This window comes from Seriola lalandi, unplaced genomic scaffold (genome assembly GCF_002814215.2).
Source record: "Seriola lalandi dorsalis isolate HSWRI2012SDOR001 ecotype SW California unplaced genomic scaffold, Sedor1 jcf7180002054927, whole genome shotgun sequence".
Classification (NCBI taxonomy): domain Eukaryota; kingdom Metazoa; phylum Chordata; class Actinopteri; order Carangiformes; family Carangidae; genus Seriola; species Seriola lalandi.
Window position 1 is genome coordinate 2,070,588 of NW_019525479.1, and position 22,393 is coordinate 2,092,980.

Sequence of the window (22,393 nt, forward strand, 5' to 3'; positions counted from 1 at the left end):
TCCAGACATGTTCTATGCCAAAACCAATGAAGGAAATACGTCAGCAAAATGCTATCATACCACCACTGGAGCCTATGTTGAGGATTACCTGAAATACAGCCTTGGATGGACACTGACTGGGTTTTGTATCCCACTCCTCATCACCCTGGGCTGCTATGGACACGTGATTGTCGTTCTCTGTCGCAAAAATACCACTCACATGGAACTTAAACAAAGGAGTTTGAGGTTGTTGTTTATTTCGATCCTCCTATTCTCAGTTTGTTACATTCCCTATCACGTAGTTAAGAACCTTAACCTCTGGTCGAGAGTTCTGGACAAACAGATGATATGCCGTAAATGGTCTGCGAGAGTTTACATCGCTCATCAGATAAGTCGTGGCCTTGTGTGTCTGAACAGTGCTCTCAACCCTCTGGTTTACCTCCATGTGAATGAAGAAATTCCTGCTCAGGTCAGACAGCTGCTTCAGCGAGCTCGTCAAATGTTCAACCGTTTGTTTCTGTCAAACTCCGACTCTTCTCCTGTGGCTCAAACTGCAGACGAAGATTAACGCGAGTAAACATGTCACTAATTCTATTAAAAGAATCCTATAAACATCTGTGCAAAATGCCCATGCAAATTGTAGATGAAGTTAAATATAACAATGTTCAGTGAATGAAAGCTCAAACAGCTGCTCTGCAACTTCTTTAGACTGTCTAACATCTAGCTCTTTATTGTATATTACTTAAAACATTAGTTCATTTCATTTCTGACCTTTGTGTTTGTTGTAATGCTTTGTTATTATATACAGAAAAAGTCAAATAAACAAGTCTTAACAAGTCTTGATATGTGTGAGGAGATGATGTTCACATTATGTGGTTGAGGGCGGAGAAGCTTAGTGTCATACACTCTGTCTCTATTGGTTCAGGACAGGAAGAACATGGTGTCCCACCTATACACAGTAAGCAAGATGTACTTTATTTATGCTCATGATACAAAATGTATTCTAAATGATACCATAGACAATCTGTGCTGTAATCAATAACATTTGACTAACCAATTTCAAATATTTTTTATTAAAATATTTCCCAGTTCAAGAATAAACTGTCACTCTCAAGTAGTTGAATAGCTACATGTTCTGTGAGCAGTGGAATAAAATGCAGAATAATATTAACGCTGCAGAACAAGAAAAATGATGCATTCATGTGTCACTGATGATATAGGTACAGTAAGCACAATGTACCTTTTTAAAGGAATATCAGCATTAGGAAACATGAAATCCTTGTAAGTGCAGTTTTGGTAATTTTGATGTTTAAGTTAAATCTTACAAATGAATCTCTAGTCGGGTGAGAAAACACCCTGAGAAGTGAAATCCAACCACTGGGTGGTGAAAACCACCGGAAAACCCACTGAATGAGCTGAAAAATGTTTTGTGGCCAACCATAAAACAGACTGTTTCACTTAGTTACGCGCATCAACATGTGAGAAACTCAGCCATTACACCTGAAAATGACACTGTAGTATTTGCCTTTGAGATATATCAAAGGATAACTCCAGTTTATACCTTCCTGGGTTTTATTTTCAGAGCTTTGGCAATCATTCATTTGACAACACGTTTGCAGAGATCTGGGAATTGGATGAGACATCACCACAATAAAGTGCATCCAAGCAAAAAATACAAGTATTGGAACAATCGGATAAATTGTAAACAAGCAAACAGTTTAGCCAACCATGTTATTTAGAGATAAAAACACAAGTGAGTGCATGTGAAATGTCTATGCAGGGAAACTGTGCATGCACAACTACAGTAAGTATGATAGATCAAATATAAACCAGGGAGCCAACCTTTAAACTGTGATAGATTTTCTCCTTTCAAATAATTTGGCTAACCTTGTGGCTTAAAGCTGATTGATCATGTGACAGCTCATGTTTCTTGCACCATTAAAATGAACTGTTAGTGATGTTGCCACATTCCCAGATGTCATGAATTAACTTGGTGAATAAAATGTTTAAGTTACAAAAAGCAATGAATTGCAAAACTACGTAAATAAGACCCATGTTGTAATTATTCTTTAATCTGGTCATAATATCAACATTCTTTAAAATTCAACCAGAAGGACTCACTATGACATGCGTCTCTAATGATGGTCACATCACACAAAACAGCATAACAGTTTCTCTTTCAGTCTATATGTTCATCAGGAATCCTTCTTTAAAGAGATGTTACCTGAATTTCCTTAACCATCCAACATAATTGAGAGTGTCCATTATGTTATATGTTGAAGACTTAGAGTAAGAAACACATGTTGCGTAACAGTCAGTTGTGTGTTCACACATGATTCAGATCTACGTGATTAAAATTCAAGAGAAGTCTGAACAGGAAGGACCAAAAGACAAAATTTATTCTCACTTCTCAAAATTACTTTGCTTTAACAGAAAACATCAGAAAACTCACAGAGGGAATTGTACTAACAGCTGTCCAGAAGAAAATGAATTACACATCTTGTCCCCGTGTCAGCTTTGACTTTACAGGCAGATTTCTACCTCCTGTTTTCATCTTGGTATTCATCATTGGTCTGGTGGCTAATTAGATAAAAAATAAATATAGTAAACATGTTACTAATTCTATTAAAAGAATCCTATAAACATCTGTGCTATACACAGTAAGCAAGATGTACTTTATTTATGCTCATGATACAGAATGTATTCTGAATGATACCATATGACTCTCTCAATTTGGAGAGTCTAGTGTGTCATCTGCATTTTGAGTGATACCAGTACATTATAAGCAGATGCAGTACCGCAATTCCTACAGACGTAGACACAGCGATAATAATAACAATTTCATGGCAGCGTCTTTGACTGTTATGTTTTTATTTCCTGGTGTGTCATAATTTACTCCACTTGAAGGAAATGCTGTCCATTCTTGTAAGAGTGCTGTGATGGTGAAGTTCTGACAGTCTGTGCTGTAATCATTAACATTTGACAAACCAATCTCAAATACATTTTTTTATCAAAATATTCAAGGTCAAGAATAAACTCACTCTCAAGTAGTTGAATAGCTACATGTTCTGTGAGCAGTGGAATAAAATGCAGAATAATATTAATGCTACAGAACAAGAAAAATTATGCATTCGTGTGTCACTGATGATGTTGGTATAGTAAGTACAATGTACTTACAATGTAACTTTTAAAGGAATATCAACATTAGGAAACATGAAATCCCTGTAAGTGCAGTTTTGGTAATTTTTTCTTACAAATGAATCTCTAGTCAGGTGAGAAAACACCCTGAGAAGTGAAATCCAACCACTGGGTGGTGAAAGCCACTGGAAAACCCACTGAATGAGCTGAACTGAACTGACCGTTTCACTTAGTTACGCGCATCAACATGTGAGAAACTCAGCCATTACACCTGAAAATGACACTGTAGTATTTGCCTTTGAGATATATCAAAGGATAACTCCAGTTTCTACCTTCCTGGGTTTTATGTGTTGGGAACTTGTTAGAGAAATGTAATTGTCCCCTCAATACACTATACACAGGATTGTCATTGTGTTAGTGTTACTGACGTTGACGAGCCTGCATCATCTGCAAATCACTAAGGAGATGCAATTGCTGATGGCCTCAAGGAGAAATCCTACAAAATCACAATTCAAATCCCTCACAAAAATAACACACTTTCAATAAGCATGGTGTAAGTTTAGGCTGAAGACTGAAGTCACACTCCCACTGGCTTCAAATTGGCATGAGTTCACAATCATTGGCTCATTCACAGCATTGTGGCTGAATATACACATCTTCCCTAAAAGTGAGTTGTGTTTTTGCACATGATTCATCTCCACCTGATTCAAATTCGAGAGAATTCGGAATAGGAATTCTTTTAAGAACCAAAACCGACAAAATTTACTCTCACTTCTCATGTTGCTTTTATACAAAACACAACTCAAGACACACTCACTTAGAGAAAGACTAAGTACTAACAGCTGTCCAGAAGACAATGAATAACACATCTTGTCCTCATGTCAACTATGTGTTTAAAGGCAGATTCCTATCGTCCGTTTACCTCTTAGTATTCATCATTGGTCTGGTGGCTAATGGATTGGGACTGAAGTCTTTGCTGCAGAACTGGATGAAACTAAAGATCATCAATGTGTTTGTTCTCAACCTCGGACTTGCAGATATTCTGTATCTGCTCACACTACCATTCTTGGTGGTGTACAACTTTAAGAAGAGTACATGGATCTTTGGAGATGCATTCTGCAAGATAACAAGATTCTGCTTCAACCTGAATTTATATGGCAGCATTGGATTCCTTACTTGTATAAGTGTGTACAGGTACCTGGCTATTGTCCATCCAGTGAGAGTGAAGGGAAGAATAACTGTCACTCACTCTGTGGCTATCTCAGTCATGGTTTGGCTGTTGGTGGGTGTTCAAAGTCTTCCAGACATGTTCTATGCCAAAACCAATGAAGGAAATACGTCAGCAAAATGCTATCATACCACCACTGGAGCCTATGTTGAGGATTACCTGAAATACAGCCTTGGATGGACACTGACTGGGTTTTGTATCCCATTCCTCATCATGCTGGGCTGCTATGGGCATATAGCTTTAGTTTTATGGACAATGAAGAGAACTGACAAGGTACAAAAACAAAGAGGATTGAAGTTGTTGTTCATTTTGATCCTCCTATTTTCTGTTTGTTACATCCCCTATCACGTAGTTAAGAACCTCAACCTCTGGTCGAGAGTTCTGGACAAACAGATGATATGCCGTAAATGGTCTAACAGAGTTTACATTGCTCATTAGATAAGTCGTGGCCTTGTGTGTCTGAACAGTGCTCTCAACCCTCTAGTTTACCTCCATATGAATGAAAGAATTCCTGCTCAGGTCAGACAGCTGCTCCAGCGAGCTCGTCAGATGTCCCACCGTTTGTTTCTGTCAAACTTAGACTCTGTGTCTGTGGCTCAAACTGCAGACGAAGTTTAACACAAGTAAACATGTTTCATGGTTATTCTGTGAAATAAATCTGTAACTGTCCCTCATAATCAAATTGTGCGCCTTGTACATATTATTTTCCCATCATTTAATCTTAAGAAATTATTTATTTCTTATGTTTTGTGTATATAAAAATGTGTTTTCAATGTTTTAAACAATATATTTAGTAACCATAGACTAGTACTAGTTTTTATTTTTGTGACTTTTGTAAGTATTGCAACATACAAATTAATGATTAAAAGAAAAAAATTACATTGTAAATTCAGAAGAATTTTAATCAACATATGTGAAATTCTTTTTTTGCTTTTTCTTTTGCAAAAATAAAATAATTTGACATGTTACAGGTGTGAAAGAATTTTATCTAAAATCTACATTTCCACATTTTACTATTATTTTCATTCATCTCATTATGTGGTTCCCTGTCGGTATTTTGTAGTTTCTTTACCATTGTAAATTACTGCTGTTCTATCTCACTGTTAAAGTATTTGTTTATTTGTCATCTTTTATCTATTCACTCTTGGATTTGAATGTGGACTTTTTGGTCCATATGAAACATCTAATGAAACATCTACAGGAAACCCAAATTGATGCAATTATTAGCAGACCAAATGCTACTAAAACTGCCATCACATCTAGACAGTGATAGGCATACCATGGCAACTTATATGACTCGGTGCGCAGATGTGCTGCTCCCTTGTGCCTCATGACATACTCTATCCAGAAAATGGCACTTTCTAGGGGTTTTATTGGTTTGTCCAGATGAAGCTGTGACAGTTGGAGCATATTCTGTTTGTAGGGCTTTCCTGGGTTTAGAATATTCTTCAGAGCAATTGTCAGAGACTCAACATCCAAAGTTGTCACTTCAACAATCTCAGCTACTCCCCGGGCATTCAAACGCACCATGTTGTCATACTGGTCAAAGATTAGAGGAATGCCCAGAACTGGGACACCATGGTAGATGGCTTCATAAATGCCGTTAGTACCCCCATGTGTGACAAAAACCTTGGTTTTAGGGTGACCTAGTACATCATTTTGAGGCAGCCATTCAACCAGCATAGTGTTGTTTCCCAATGTGACAGGTCTTTCTCCGATGTGTCTCCATACGACTTTCTGAGGGAGGTTGGCAAATGCTGAGGCGATGATCTCTGATATCTCAGGGCCAAGGTCGCTCAGCAGGGTGCCCAGAGTCATGACGACCACCCCATGTTCACCAGAACTCTGTACAAATTCTTCTAAATCTGTTGGAAGAGGCCTTGAGGGTTTACCCTGGAACCCTCCGATATAGACAACATTGGGCATGGTGGGCCGAGGAAACTCGAATGTGAAGTCCACCCGCATTAGCCATAGATCTGCTCCCTGTATGAGAGACATGACACTGACATCATGTCCAAAATATTTATCACACACAGCCTGGTAAGGCGGATTTGAGACATAGTGGTACATGTAAGACAATACGCTATGATAGATTATATTATTGAGTCTTTGAAAAATGTCCATCTTGTCAGAGTAATCAGAGAACAATTCAGGGACGTAGGACAAAGGGGAAGGAGCAATGGCAAAGTGCGCCTCTCCATTGAAAAGCCAGCGCACATTGAAAACCAAGGGAAGTTGGAGATAGTGTGCCAACAGCACTCCACCTGGAAATGCAGGATCAGTCAGAAAGAGATCATATCCAGTTTCCCTCAGCTCATTGACCAGTGTCTTATTCTCAAGGATGCTGATGACCAGTTTTGCCACAACTTGCTGGTTCTCCCCTATCAAGTTGAAAACATTCCTATAGAAGTCCAGAAAAGCCCATAGGGAACCTTTATTCCGACGAATCTCTATTGATCTCTTCAAGAATGAGGTCATGAAGTCTTGGCTCTCTATGTTTTGGGACTGCTCCTGGGTGATGGTGATTGAGGTGTAATGGGGTGAGATATCGGAAACGTACCAGCTGGTGGAGGAACGTATCACTGTGATTTGATGGCCCTGAGAGTGAAGCGCCTCCACCAGGATTTTCATGTTCAGCCAGTGGCTCCCATCTATAGGGTACACCAGCACTTTTCCACCATCACAACTGGAGGAGAGACTTGCTGAAAACAGCATGATGAACGCCAGAGCTGGATATGACCCCATCACTGTAGAAGAGACACAGAACTTACTGATATAATATTTTCAATATGAAAAGTTTATATTTCACAAACTCCACAAATCATTAAAATAATAGGTGGACAGTGTTCAGTATCCAGAAAAGGAAATCTTCCTGTCAGCTCACTGTGCATCGCTATATCTTAATATCTTGCCATCCGGGGCAAATCCCTGGATTTTAATCAGGTGGTGGATAGTGATAATACTAGTATATTGTATAGTATCTAGTATATTGTGATGGTACACTGCATACTTGTCATACATGTTGACATTACTAATATAATATATCTAGCATGATCAACATGAATTTCATACAGTATGTGCTAACGTTACCTGTCTGCTCTTAACCTGTGCTGCCGCAGTAAACATGTTTATTCCTGCTCTAATGGCCATTTTAACATTGGAGTCTAGACCATTCAAAGAACTACATTTTTCAGCTCTGGAGGTTGCCACTTGAGTGCCACATACGAATTAACCTTTGAACAGTAATTTCACTGGTTTCCAGCTAGCTGCTTTATTTCCAGATACCAGAAATATAATGTATTGATGAGTGGGGCTTTAATTAATGCCGTTCTGTCTTGCTTTGCCTTTAGTCTTCATACTGTATATCAGACAGTACTTATGGTCTTTTGCTCAGAATTAACAGTTGACATATGTTTTACATATGTTTTGCCCAATCAGTGCCTCATGGCATTCTCAAATTGATCCTGGTTCAACACCTCTTTCCCAAATTTTTCCAACTTTGGGCTTTGAATCTATTTGTGGTGTGTTTATGTTCAGTATTCTGCCACAAGTATAACCAACCCTCTCTTCCCTAAATCAGAGCATCTGCCACATTTTGCTCTTTGTCCAGAGTCTCAGTCAGTTTTTTTTTTTTTTCCTGGAACTGTTAAGTAACGCTCCGCACCAATTAACCAAGTCAAAGTCCGTGTGCACTTTATACATTAAAGTATCACACATCAGTTCAGTATTATTTAAACATGTAGTTTTGTTGTAAACACTTAACAGTATGTAAAATATTTAAATATTTGAGTAAACTTAAAGCAGACAAACAAAGCATGACAAAATGTTACACAGTGCAGAATTATATCTGATTCAGCTGTTCTGTGCTTGCGTGGCAAATCATCACCAAATCATAAATCTGAATTTAGAGCACAACCACAGGTCATCATAAAAAGCGGTACACAGGATATAGCAAAACCAGAGACAAGATTCAAGATTCAGAGCATAGATTCAGTCTGAGATCAAAAACTAAAAAAAACCACATGAAAGCATTTCGTGCAAAATTATCAGCAGCAGTAAAGATGCAAAGAAAAGGAATGGCACAGGCTTTTCTGCAGTCCTGTTTTATGCAACGAAACTGTGGTTTGATGAAATGCCTCTGAATAATCTGAACATTAAAAAAACACATTGTCCATAAAAAGTTACAAACTAAAAGGACAGCAATGCAGCAGTTTGTATGTAAAATCAGTGCTCACCTCATGCCTCCACAACCTCAGACTGCTCGTCTGAACCAAGAAGAATCCAGTGTTAAAGTCTTGCTGAGCCACTGGTACAATGCAAGTGAATGTATAACTCAAGGGCGCAGGTTTGGTGTCAACATTGGTAGGGACGCAACAACACTGCCACCCCTCCAAAGAAATGATGACTTTTTAATGCTGTCAATCAAATGGTTTATTAACATATAAGATCATATAAGATCTGCAGTAACAGATCAAAGACTAAAACTTTAGGAAATTATCATGTCATAATAACTTACAAGTTAACATCAGAATAGGTGGACTGTGGTTATGTTAAATATAAGTTAGTAATTTGAAAGGTATATATTAGTAATGATCAATTGTGTGCACTACAAAGTGCCTGAATTGATTGATTTCGGTGCTGTTCTCACCTGGAACTGCAACACCTGGCAGCCTAAAGATGATTTAATAGTTTTATCATATATTATTATTAACACGTTTTACCCCTCCCCCTTTAAAATTTAACACATTTATTCAGACATATTTTAACTTACTCACTTTGTACTTTTAACTGAGAACATTGTTACACAGGGATTTTACTTCTACTTTAATAAAATGTCTTTTTGGTAATAGTAGTTGGTGACCGTTCACCTACTGATGTGCTGCAGTCAGTGTAGTGTCTCATCTCCAGTCTCCAAAGTTTGTGTTACTGGTAGTTCATTGCTGCTTTATCTGGACACAGTTAATGTTGCTGTTTTTTTCATCAGTGTCTAACTGCCTACTGTAGATTTAAACTTCCACTAGTCTGCTCCAGCACCCAGAGCTATTAATTCATTCTGCTAATTCAGCAGTTGTTTACGTGCTATTCAGATGCTAGTTGCTTTAGCTTAGCAATCAGCGATGACTTCTGTCTCTGTCCATCTGTCTTGCTCGGGCAGCAGATGAACGTGTTCATCAGAGTGTGGTGCTGTTGTAACTTCAGTGTAGCGGATTGTGCTGTTTATTACAGCTTCAGTGATGGTGTCTGTTGTCTTACCTTTGCCAGTATAAGGAAGCTGCGCTCTTCTGTGACCGTCTGTGTACACAGCAGCCTTCAGCGTGATAGGCTGTTACTCGTGACGTAGACCAATCAGATGGTGCTGTGGGCGGGACATCGCTCCAGACAACAGTGGAAACTACAGATCAGAGACGGACAGCTGCACTAGAGCCAAAGTAGCACATTTTCGATTTAATTAATTTTGTCGTTTTTAAAAAACGATACTGTGTTTATGTCGACACTCAAATATTGGTAGTGACTATTCAGTCCTCCCAAAATATTAGATGCAAACCTACGCCCATAATATAACTCCACAAGTGCCTGAGTGAACATATCTATTCTGCTGCCTGTTTATTCAACAAATATGTGTTTAAAAAACCCCCAGACGTTTTTCTGTTACCGCTGCATATCATTTAATCACCTGCGGAATTTAACAGAAATATTAAAATAGTGTTCATAGTGCCAACAAGTGTTTTACATTCGAACCCAGCTACAATGCAGTTCCTGTTTTCTATCACTGCACACCAAAGTGATGTTTTTAAATTTTAATTTAACTTTATTTAGTCTGATAAAATTTTTCTAAAAAACAGAAAACAGTCAAAAAAAAAAGAAGCTATCTTTCTTCCTACATCACTCCCTCTTACATATATACTATATACTCAAATGACAATGTGGAAAAAAGAAAAAAAAAATTATTATATTATTCTTATTCTGCTGCTGCTGTTGTATACTGGTGTTAAAAACAGTTTCTCTATCGAAGAGTACAGCGCTGATCTAGTATCTTGGTTTTTAAGTAATCAATGTAATGTCCCCATAAGTGTGTGGGTGACCTTTGAGTCAGAGTGTATTAACTTGCACGACAAGGCAACTTCACTTCAGCCATTGATGAACAGTTACACTGTTATAGCTTATTTTTTTTCTCAATACACTGTTTTGCCTGCATGATACAATGGCCCATCAAGATTATCTTCAGTCTCGGTAGTTTCAGGGCAGCATGAACGTCTCAAATAGAGAAAGAGACCACAGATAAGATTTGTATCTTTTTAACCCAGAAGGTTTCGACACTTAATCACATTACACAAATGTCTGGATAGTTGGACTAGTGTAAAAGAGTGGGGGTGATATATCTGAGTATGACACATTGACACTGTTTAAAATCATTTTTAAAGGGGAATCACATCTGATTTTACACATAAAACACTCATTACAGATCAGAGGAACGTGTGGGACAAAACAGACACTGCATCTATTTTCTGTCTATCGTGAGTTTGACAGTGTTACACAAGTGCAACATTAAATGAGTGGAGTCCTCTTTTACATCAGGCTTAAGTTCAAATCTTGAGTGTCAAGTCTACAGCTCTGCCAAACTGACGCACCACTACAGCGCACACCACAGCTGCAGGCAGCCGAAATGTCATGCCTGTCATGAAGAGCTTACTCAAAGACACTGTTGATTGTGTTATGTAACAGATATTAATACTAATACTAATCATTCTAAATACTGATACTTCCAAGTGTGTTCACAGAGGAGAAATGAGAAAAGGAAGTTTTATAAATTTGGTCTAGTTTTCAGTGTGCTGTTTATGTCACCATTCTCCAAGAGGTCACAGCAGGAAAAAAAAAAAAAGAATAAGAATAAGACAATCATTTGTGGCTGGTGGTGAGCTAACTCCAACACTACAGTGTATCTTGAAAACAAACATTAATGTAAAATCTTAAGAAAAACATTTTGATGTCTATCTGTAGGTGTGATTGACAGGGACACTCATTCTATCATTTCCTGGTTGTAGCTAATGGTAGAGCAGGATCATTTCTTGTATACTCACTGCTAAAGCAGTATACTGTAGGGAATTAATATGTGGTATTAATTTTGGGACACATCTAGTTCCTACAGCACACTGAGACCATATTTACTGTACTTTCTTTTTATTAGTTATAAAGTTCTGTTTTGAATACAAATCTTTTTGTCACTTGTCCATTGTGACCACACTACATTGTCAAGACCTGCTTACTTAATAAATTTATACGTCACCAGTATATTAGTATGTACTTTGGATTTGAGATACACAGTGTATCTTCCAGTATATTCAAACCACCATGACTGTTGTGTACTTGACTAAAAAGAACATATAAAGTTGGGAATGATTGCATGTTGAAGAGTGTATTAACTGTTTCAGTCATACCACTACAGCTGACACAGCAATGACCTCCATGACATGCATGATGAGTGACTGCGGTGTCGAAGCATAAATGTTGCCATGTCTCCCTGCGCAACAACAATCTCCTTCTTAGCGACCTTTGCACTTGTTATGACATGCTCTCCGAGTGCTGCTACGCTCTTGCCTTGTGTGTACGTTGTGAACTCTGGCCCTGGCAAACATTAAAGGCCAAGCCCAGTGTGCTGCTATCATATGTCCATGTGTAAGAGGAAAAGAGAAGGCTCAGAGGGGATGGGGGCAGGGGTGGGTTGAGAATACTTTGGCATAGGGGTTTAGTTTCTTAAAAAAGAGCATCAGTTCTGTTGCCACTGGCCACATAATCCTGTGTGTCGATTGTGTCGATGGTATTGAGCTGCTCTGCTAGTTGCTTCATCGGAGTGTAGCACAGAATGGAGGTTCCCCAGCTGGAACATATGAGGCTTCGCAGGTGTGACAGCGCAGGTGAGATCACTGATGAACTGCTTTTGCAGAGGGCACGCCAAACAACACATTGAAGACTCCTTGCAGCAAGGTTTCTACTAACACATGAGACATGCAATCACACTGACTGATAGAGTAAAAATAGACTGCATGTGTTGTCATATAAAGTCATGCTATATGCAGTAATGAAGTAAGTTCCATGTCTAGAGCAGCAATTGTGACATGTAGCTGATATAAATAAGAAATAAGAAATGGGAAGTTAAGAGAGTAGCTTGGTTTGCTTGTTATTTGATGGACTACTACTATACTGCTCAGTTACTTTGTTTACAGGTAAATGCTTTGCAGGACACACTTATAGATAGAGATGTCTTGTCTGAGAGACATGCTAGCTTTGTAGTAGAATATGCTGATGCGCTATTTCATACTTCCTGAAAAACTCCTCTAACACTGGTGTGTGTGTGTGTGTGTGTAGTAGAGGGGAATTAAACAGGGAAGTAGTAAAAGGAACGACACCTCCCATACGAACTGTAATCCTGCATGCGTGTTGTTTGGGGGAGAACGTGCTGAACTCCTGCCATGGCAAATGTTCAACAGAATAGCTTGTTCATTCTCTTAATGGTTGAGCTTATCACAAAACAGGAAGAACTGCCCATCATAGGTTATCAGTGCCCTGGTAATCACTGCCCAGGAAAAACTGCTTGTTAGACTTTGAACATAGGCCAAAGCTTGGTAAATGATGTTGCCTGTTTAAAGTTAATGGAATCAGTGACATAAAGGTTTGAATACTGGGAGTTGATCATTTGATACACACTGCCCTGCAGCATTGTGTCATGAGTCACCCTTTTTTTAGGGTCAAGTTTTAATTAAAACAGATTTTTTTTCCCCCACTTTTTATTTCTTATACACAAAAAGTTCGTCTGTTTTTTAGTATTTTGTTGCTGACAAGTGATAATTATATAAATATAATTGTGTATTCTCTTTCTGTCATTAGAGTTTTATGAGACAATTAATACAACTTAACGTTATTATCTTTGAGCAAACAACACACAGACAAAGGTATATAAAACATGGTACAACCAACCCAATCCAACAGTAAAATACATCATCACAGCCCCAATAGTTGTATCTGACTGTATGTTGCAACCTATTCTTGCCACCTATTGAGAAGCCAAACCAAGTATAGAAAGAGATGACAGACTCTAGCATCATGAGTTTATCACGCACCACTAGAGTTAAAGGGGGAAGTACAGTGGTTACATTCGGTTTTCAAAAGTCAGTCAATCAAATGTGAAGCTACAACCAGCTGCTGGTAAGATTGACTTAGTAAAAAAAAAAAAAAAAAAAGAAAACAAAGTGACCTTTAGAGGTGCTGGTATTGTTCCCTTTGGACAGAGTCAGGCCGACTGTTTCCCACTGTTTCCAGTCTTTGTGCACATTTCCCAAAATGTCAACCTATTCCTTAAACAACAGTTCTGAGGTACTTGTTTTTTGTTTGTTTTTTTATTTAACATTTACATTTTATTCTACTTCATAATTCTACTCAGGATGTCAGATGATAGTACTGTATATTTTTTTTTATATTTTTATATTTTTGTATGACAAGTTTTTGAATATCATGTATTTTCATAAACTACCCAACAGTATGTTACATAGTTAAAATGATCTTTGCCCTATGGCTCTTCCTCAACCAACTACATTTAAATGCTGTTTATATCAGTGATAATGAGACAATATATACACTGACTTTTGATGCTCAAGAGCATTTGCTGTTAATGCTGCATAAAATTTTGAATTCAGTAATTTTATTTGTAATCATTTGTAAAATTATCTTTGCAGTATAGCGACTTAGTAAAGGATCCCAATACTTGTTTCATACCTCAGCATATTCTGCAGTAACAACACATTGATACATATATGATGTTAATTTCAGTGTTTGACGGTAACAAAGAAAATGTACTCAAGTACTGTGTGTAAGTACAACTTTATGGTACTTTAGCTTTCCTGTAGTATTTCAATTTTCTGCTACTCCACTACAATTCAAATGTTGTACTTTTTACTGCATTGACAGTTTGAGTTAGTTACTTTTCAGATCCAGATTTCCACTTTCCAGTGCCAACTTCTCCATCCATAGAGAAAAAATTTGCACTGGTGCTGAACACACAAGAAGCCTCTCTGCTAATGACCTGCTTTAATGAATGGCAGCAATACCAGAGAGGTGAGTTAGTTGGTTAGCTGAATTTATGGAAACCCAGATTCTAACTGCACACATTTCGACATGGTGTTTTTATAGTCTGGGCAAATGAAAGGTGCAGTGAACAGTAACTGTAAATTCCCTGGAGTAGGACTAAAGTTAAGGTTTAAGCTGCCCTCTAGTGGTAAGAAATAAGAATAACCGTTCAACACCTAATTGGTAAACAGCTTGTGCAGAACCGACTGTGCTCATCTGAATTCATGAGAGGTTCCCACAGCTGTTACACTTGTCTCACATGACTCTGTTGCTCTTCCTCTGACTGAGAAACCAGCTGTGTCACCACAGCAGATGAACGGTGCGGTGGATTTGGATGCTTCCCTGCTGTCTGACATCACCACACAGATTTTGGCAGCAGCTGCCCTTAGGCCTTTTTACATCATGAAACAGACGGAGAGGCAGGCAAGCAGCGTGGCCTCAGGTCCTCCCCCTCCTGCCTACCAAGTACTTCTCCTTAGCAACAGTCAGCTGACCTGCAGTAGGTAGTGTTCAGTGAAGCATACACATGCACACAGATCGCAGAGCTGTGCGCCTTTGTCATCCACTCCTCCGCCTGCCACACAGGCCTCATGGCTCTCACCATTAATGCGTCAGCAGAGCAGAAAAAACTCACACAGACTCCTTTGCTCAAGATCTGGGTGCCATGGATGGGCTGCAACTTGAACCGCAGGAGGGGATGTAAGTGCAGGGACACCCTGTCTCAGATTAAAATACATCACCTGTTCTGTCTTGCCGCTGCTGTACTTTAACTCAGTTGTGGTTTCAGCAGATGAAGGTAGTGTTTGCAGCAGTTGTAGGTGTGTTTTTGTTTTGTGGTGACCGTGCTGGGCCTTCAGCTCGGACCCATCTCCTCCTGTTGCTTCAGGACTGAGCTCAGGGGATGCAGGTAGGCAGGCAGTGGTCTGAGAGACACAGAGGAGTCAGCCATGGGACGACAGCCAAGCTGGACCAAATCAGGTCTGAGTTGGCCCTCTGTTCAGTGTCTGACGTGGTCCTTTGAGCATTTTGCTGACGCAGCATATTCCATTCATAATCGAACAGCCTGGAGGCCAACACTCCCCCTGTCCCTGCATAGACACATACGGGTCATCCGGGTACTTTTTGTCCAGCTTACTGGCAAGCAATCCTGCAGTCTGCTTTATAAATTACTGGCATTTTTCTGAGCCTAGACACAGACAAGCATGCAACAACTGGGTCATGACTGGGTAAGAAACACACAATGGGCTTGAGATTCTGAAGTGTGTGTGGAAATTTATGAGCCGGGGACATTCAGTGGCTCCTCATCTCTCTAGTCAGATCAAGATTCAGGGTTTTCTCACTTGTGAGCAGTGACACAGTCTGAACCAAGGCCTTTGATTTATCCAGTAAGACTGATAGTGTTGTAACGGGAACATTGTTGTGCATAGCTGAGCTGATTTATAACAATCTGTAGGGAAGACTGACATTTTGACAGACCTGGAATTTAGGAGTGTTCTGTTCTCCTGATTGTCAGACATATTGTTCAGTGCACTGTGCTGCTCTGGTTGTTTCTATGTGACTACTTGAGGAGGAGGAGCATCTGGTTTTCTTCTCACTTCTTTAAGGGTGTATTTTGTAATTTGTAATTTCTGCAACTTCTTTCTGTGTCAGTTTGTTTGATTTTGTTTGTGGTCGGTTGGACAGTTTTCTGTGTCAAGGCACGCTGCCAAACGACAGAGGCAGGCAGATAAGCCGAGTGACTCGCTGCACAGACATTTGAGCTGCACCTCGGCGCTCTTATTCTCTCTCTTAATGAAGATTACCTTGGCAGCGACACACACCTGACACAACACATGTCCTGCAGCGCGGAGCCTCAGGGAGTTGTCTGTGACTCTGGGTTGTGTTTGATCATTTGAACATGAGGCTGAAGACGACGTATCACATGTGCACTAACACTAACAACCCAAATTCCAACATCTACATTATTCAGTAACTTTTGCTTTATGTCACTGTGTCTGTTTTCATCTCAGCCTCGGTGCCTCAGTTCTGTAACTCTCCTACGATGATTGTGATGGTGGGTCTGCCAGCCAGAGGGAAGACGTACATCTCCAAGAAGCTCACTCGCTACCTGAACTGGATTGGAGTTCCTACAAAAAGCAAGTTTTCAAAGTGAATTGTGATTTTATAAGTGAATCAAAGGGACAGTTAATTGAATATGTGTCTATTTTCACCTCTGTTTTTCAATCCCACCAGTGTTTAATGTGGGCCAGTACCGAAGGGAGGCTGTCAAGATCTATAAGAACTTTGAGTTCTTCAAACCTGATAATGAGGAGGCCATGAGAATCCGCAAGTAAGCACAACACAGATGAGTCATTGTGGAGCCTTTTTCATGTCACATTCATGATGTGTAACGTCTCTTTCAGGGCCTGTGCATCAGCCGCTCTCAAAGACGTCACTACCTACTTCACAAAGGAGCAGGGACAAGTAGCCGTGAGTAAGAGGACAACTGAAACTGTCCCTCTATTCATAATAGAAACACACCGATTCATTTTGTGTGTGTCTGTGTGTGTTGTATTTATTCCTTTGATCAGTCAGGTCTGACTGAGACGAAAGAGACACTCCACTGATTTTACACAAAGACAGTTGGGCTTTTAAAAAAACTAGTATAAAATCGTCGTTTTTTTAAGTCTGAAAAAAACATGATGTTGACGTCAGTTATCTGAGTTTGGGCTTGGAGGCTACAGATTTCTAATTGAAAGCCTGTGTTACAAATTGGCGTGGGGAGTTTTAAAGACGTGGGCATTTATCAGGCAGATCTGATGAAAGACACTATAGAGTTGCATTATGGGAATTGTAGGGTCCAGGGTTTGACCCAATCTGGGGATTTAAAGCCAGAATATCTCAGCCTCCGAGGGACAGATTTTAATAATCTTTTTCCCCCTAACTATATTAAATCGTTGGAATACCTCTTCAGGGGTGATTTAGATAGGAGCATTTTTCCAACTCTGTTTCTGAGGAATAGAGTGTATATTGCCACGTAAGTGCAACTTTGTGTTGTTAAAGATGTAAAAGGAACTTATATTGGGAAATAAACATGAGGAGGTGCATCAGTAGCTTACCTGCTTAGACGCGTATCACTGAGGCTGCTCCTTTCCCGTCTTTCTCCGCTGACTGTCAAATAAATGTCTCAGAAGTTGGGAACAATAGTTAGAAAGTGAAGAAAAAAATATGAATTATGGCTGAGAAGAATTTTGTTCTGTGTTCATTAACTATCCAGGTATTTGATGCTACCAACACCACCAGGGAGAGGAGGACAGTTATTATGGCTTTTGCAAAGGAGAAAGGCTACAAGGTAAGTACAGGTGTGGAAATGTTTAAAGGAAAAACTCTGGGAAATACACTTGTTCACTTTCTTACCAAGAGGTAGATGAGAAGATTGATACTGCTCCAATGACTGTCCATATGAAGCTACAGCCAGCAGTCAGTAGCTTAGCTTAGCAAACACACTGGAAGCAATTTGAAACAGCTTAACTGGCTCTGTCCAAAGTTTAGAAAATCCACCTCTAAACCTCACTAGCTAACATTGTTTAATCCATACAAAAACCAAAGTGTAAAAACAACAGTTTATACTTTTATGGGGGGGTCATGTGGCGGACCATGTCTTATCTGGAAGCAGCGATCTGGTTCTTGTTGTTTTGAAACCTCAAAGTGACATCAAAACAGAGGGGGGGGTTAGAAGTTTTCAGTCTTTATGCTAAGCTAAGCTAACTGCAGCTGGGAGACACACAAAGATATGAGACTGTCATGATGTGCCCTCTGAGCGTCTCTTTATCTTTGACTTGTATTTACTATTTACTGTATTATTTTGAATTTACTATTCTTGTTGTGCCTGTGTTCCTGGGTTGTGCCTTCGTGTCTTGGGTTATTTTTTTCCGCCCATGTGATTGCTTGCCCCGCCCTAATTAGTTTCACCTGTGTTCTAGTGTCTTCTCCTCACAAGAGTATTTAAGTCTCTGAATTCGCTTCTCTCGTTGTCAGTTCGTCTTTGTTCGTCCGCCTGCCCATGAGCCAGTTTTTATTCACTTATTAAAGGACCTTCACTGCGTCTCCTGCCTTTTCTGTGCATCTGCATTTGGGTCTTCCTTTGCTAATCGTGACATAACCAAATCGTCAGATACTGCTTTAATGGATGACATTAAACAAACACATGGTTAAAAGAAAGAATATATTTCACAGTCATTTAATACATTTTTGAACTATTTCTAATGCAGGTGTTCTTTGTGGAATCAATCTGTGATGACCCAGAGATCGTTGCAGAGAATATCAAGGTGAGATGCACCTTCATATCATCTGACAGGGATGTGATTTTTTAATGTAAATCTTTAGAAAGGGTGGGATGTGGTGTCCTCGGATAAATTCCATAACTTTCCTTCCCAGCAAGTCAAGTTTGGGAGTCCAGATTATGTGGATCATGACATCAATGAAGCCATGGAAGACTTTGTCCAGCGCATCGAGTGTTACAAGGCCAGTTACATGCCTATAGATGATGAAAGAGACAGGTAGTGACATACAATGTTTTTCCATCATTTGATATTAAAGGGGGCAGTGGGTGATACAAAATAGCATTTCCCCCCTTCATTTCTGACAAATGCATTTTTAAAGTCAGTTTTCCTAAATACTGTGACTTTGGACAGGAAGCTCTCCTACATCAAGATCTTTGACGTGGGCAGTAGATACCTGGTCAACCGGGTCCAAGACCACATTCAGAGCAGGATAGTATACTACCTCATGAACATCCACGTCACACCAAGATCAATCTATCTGAGCCGCCACGGAGAGAGTGAACTCAACCTTTTAGGTCGCATCGGTGGAGATTCAGGCCTCTCCCCTAGAGGACAGAAGGTGAGCAAGCTGAACCAAGACAAGAGCTAGAGTTCAATGGGTTCAAACCTGCTATGCAAATTGTAAGCATAAAAAAAGACATAAGAAATAAACAGGGAACCTATGTGACTAAATTTTAAAATTCACCCTCATTCTCTCCAGTATGCTAATGCCTTGGCAGCCTTCATCAAGGGTCAGAATATTAAAGACCTGAAGGTTTGGACCAGCCACATGAAGAGGACCATCCAAACGGCAGAGGCTCTGGGAGTCCAGTATGAACAGTGGAAGGCTCTCAATGAGATAGATGCTGTGAGTTTCTTAAAACATAATTCAATCCCTCAGACAAAACAGCATAAAGGCTAGTTTTATGATTTCATATAGTGCATTCAGGGTTGAATGTATTCCAGGTTGTGTATTACGGATTGTGTATTTACACTCCAAATGATGTGATGATGCAATGTGGCTTTTACTCACTAAGGGTGTATGTGAGGAGCTTTCCTATGAGGAGATTCAGGAGAATTTCCCAGAGGAGTTTGCACTGAGAGACCAGGACAAGTATCGTTATCGTTACCCCAAGGGTGAGGTAAGCAGTACTCTGAATATACTGTGACACTATTTTTTTTCTTTAACAAGGAACAGTGTGAGGTCACTATGTTTCACTCACTTTTTAATGAGGAAGTGAACTCCTCTTCACTTTCTGATCGATCAGGGAAATCCCTGCATTCTGATGTGTAAACCCACCACATGGTTTACCGTGTGAATTAGTGATTACTTATTGCCTACAAATTGCTCTGGCAAGTCTCAGTCAGGTTGTTTATCCTGTGCCACAGTTTAATCAAACCAAACCAAACAGGTTAGGTGTGTCAGCAAGTTTAAAGATCACAAATTCACAAATAAGCATAGTTCCTTTAAGGACCTTTGTCATCCTGTGAGACACAAAGTCAGGTAAGGACAGTTGATAGCGTTTGCCCTTACCAAATGCGCTGAGAAGGTAAGATAAAATAGGTATTGTTGTATAAATAATGAACTCTTCTTTTCCAGTCCTATGAGGACCTCGTCCATCGTCTAGAGCCAGTCATCATGGAGCTGGAACGACAGGAAAATATTCTGGTCGTCTGCCATCAAGCTATAATGCGCTGCCTGCTTGCCTACTTCTTAGACAAACCTGCAGGTACACAGAATCTGACTCAACCTCTGCATAGACTGGCTTCTTTTCTACTTATAATACCTCGACACAGTGTGTGACGTTGTTAACCTTCTTATTTTCCTCCCTCTGAAGATGCATTGCCTTATCTAAGATGCCCCCTTCACACGGTGCTAAAACTCACTCCAATAGCCTACGGTAGGTTGTGGGTTCTTGAGTGTATGACTTCTCCAATCACTGTAAATCTTTCCCTGACAGCCTGGATTTTTCCTCCAATTGTAGGGTGTAAGATTGAGTCATTTTTCCTCAATATTGAAGCAGTCAACACTCACAGAGAGAGGCCAGAGGTAAGTTTCCACAAGCTCACATTTTTCATAATAGATACTTAGATTTGCCAACTATTGGTCTGCGGTACATTTCATATGTGTGATGGCAGGCAGTAATGTTTCATAATTTGTATGTATTGATGAAATGAATATGTACAGTTGAAGAAAGAAGTTTATAAGTAATTAAAACTCATTTTTTAACCACTCCTCAAATTTCATGTTAGCAAACTATAGTTTTGGCAAGTCAGTAAGGGCATCTATTTTGTGCATGACATAAGTAATTTTTCCAACACTTGTTTCAAGGCTGATTGTTTCGCTTTTAATTCACCATATAATGATTCCAGTGGGTCAGAAGTTTACATACACTGAGTTGACAGTGCCTTTAAACAGCTTGGAAAATTCCAGCAAATAATGTCACAATTTCCAAGTCACCACAATAATCTTTACAAACAATAGTACGAAAGTGTGAACATGCTTACAATGGCAAATATATTAGCTAAAGTTCAGCTAAAGCTAACTTAAAAGTTGATGCTGTGTAAGTGTCATCAGTGATTAGGTTTGCTGACTTTTTAGTACTTTTTCAGTCATACGCTTCATTTTAGCATGTCACTAAAGGAGTAATGCCATATTATCCTGTAACTGCTTCTTATGGCCCCAGTGCTCCCTGTTGAGCAAAAGTTACATAGTCTTGCCTTAAATGGCCTTTCAGTGTTTGTGTTACTGTCATTGCAGAATGTCGACATCAACAGAAACCCGGACGAAGCTCTGCAGACTGTTCCTGACCACATATAAATTATGTTTTGTGAGAAAAGGACTGATTAGCTTCACTAAAAAAACAGAGATACAGTCCAGTTAGAGGTTGATTGTGTGAAGGCAGAAATCAGGGGTACCTCAAAGCAGAAGGAAGACGGGATGATAGAAATGGGATTCAACCCTGCAGTGACTGAAAGGGACATCATAATCTATAACTGGTACTGGAGATTCTGTTTTCAACATGTCTGTGAAATGTTTCTGTCTTATCCGACTAGAATTTGCTTTTCTCAGTATTTTCAAAGTGTCACATTGTTTACAAATGAGGTTGGGAGAAGTAGTGCACTGTGTACTGAGACTGAGAGAAAAACAAGTAAAAAGATGTAGGGAGTTTGACATTATAACTTTGGACTTAATGCACATATAACTGTTTTACAGATAACATCATTTGTTGTTGACAATCTAATTATTTGGGTGGGGATCAGCACCATGGACAGCACCCAGACAAACAAAACCGTTTTGTTGAAGATTTGGACTGTATTGTTTATAATGTAGAAAAGACGCCGAAATTCAGGAGGTGTGAATGAAAAAATGTAAATAAACTGTGTAAAGAAGGAGTCACTGTTTTCTGTTATTGCTCAGAAAATAGACCCACATTACAAGTCCTGTTTGTGTTGGTTTGGCAGCTCAGTTGTTTCTTCACTCTCCCACAGTGCAGCTAAGATAAATTTAACAAATGATTCCGCAACAGACCAACGTACTGTTCCTCTCAGTCAATAATGGGCCTTTGTGAAGGAGAATATTCAAGGGAAACTCGCACTCGGGAACAATTTCTGGAATATAACTCAG

General features: G+C 39.4%; 2 protein-coding genes and 2 pseudogenes across 4 annotated transcripts in view; 3 read left to right on the forward strand and 1 right to left on the reverse strand.

Moving 5' to 3' along the window:
- Positions 1-817, forward strand: part of LOC111644197 (P2Y purinoceptor 1-like) — a 7,936-nt gene extending 7,119 nt beyond the window's left edge. Inside the window, exon 2 of the mRNA XM_087170089.1 lies at positions 356-817. Coding sequence (XP_087026215.1) covers positions 356-547 — 192 coding nt within the window. The 3' untranslated portion in view covers positions 548-817. The remainder of the gene's footprint in view (positions 1-355) is intronic.
- Positions 818-3,973: 3,156 nt separating this feature from the next.
- Positions 3,974-4,963, forward strand: LOC147817636 (P2Y purinoceptor 1-like; annotated as a pseudogene).
- A 258-nt stretch (positions 4,964-5,221) lies between these two features.
- On the reverse strand, positions 5,222-9,648 carry LOC111644174 (UDP-glucuronosyltransferase 2B31 pseudogene; annotated as a pseudogene). 2 transcript variants are annotated; one of them, XR_015436203.1, is made up of 2 exons: positions 9,599-9,648; positions 5,222-7,092 (listed from the first exon to the last, which is right to left on the reverse strand). The product of XR_015436203.1 is annotated as a UDP-glucuronosyltransferase 2B31 pseudogene, transcript variant X2 (transcript). The 2 variants fall into 2 exon arrangements; XR_015436202.1 differs by lacking the exon at positions 9,599-9,648 and adding an exon at positions 8,581-9,581.
- A 2,456-nt stretch (positions 9,649-12,104) lies between these two features.
- On the forward strand, positions 12,105-22,161 carry pfkfb1 (6-phosphofructo-2-kinase/fructose-2,6-biphosphatase 1). Its single transcript, XM_023392992.2, has 14 exons — positions 12,105-12,258; positions 16,474-16,599; positions 16,697-16,793; positions 16,867-16,933; positions 17,721-17,795; positions 18,715-18,771; positions 18,881-19,002; positions 19,138-19,345; positions 19,487-19,633; positions 19,803-19,907; positions 20,366-20,495; positions 20,604-20,666; positions 20,751-20,815; positions 21,527-22,161. Exons 1-14 carry the CDS (start codon positions 12,207-12,209, stop codon positions 21,584-21,586), a joined length of 1,374 nt encoding a protein of 457 aa, XP_023248760.1. The 5' UTR covers positions 12,105-12,206; the 3' UTR covers positions 21,587-22,161.
- The last annotated feature ends 232 nt before the right edge of the window (positions 22,162-22,393 follow it).

Coding starts and splice junctions, on each gene's coding strand:
- pfkfb1 (XM_023392992.2), top strand. CDS start 12,207: ATGGAGGTTCCCCAGCTGGAACATATGAGGCTTCGCAGGTGTGACAGC. Junction 16,934..17,720: donor AGGAGCAGGGACAAGTAGCC/GTGAGTAAGAGG, acceptor TTAACTATCCAG/GTATTTGATGCTACCAACAC. Junction 19,634..19,802: donor CTCTCAATGAGATAGATGCT/GTGAGTTTCTTA, acceptor TTACTCACTAAG/GGTGTATGTGAGGAGCTTTC.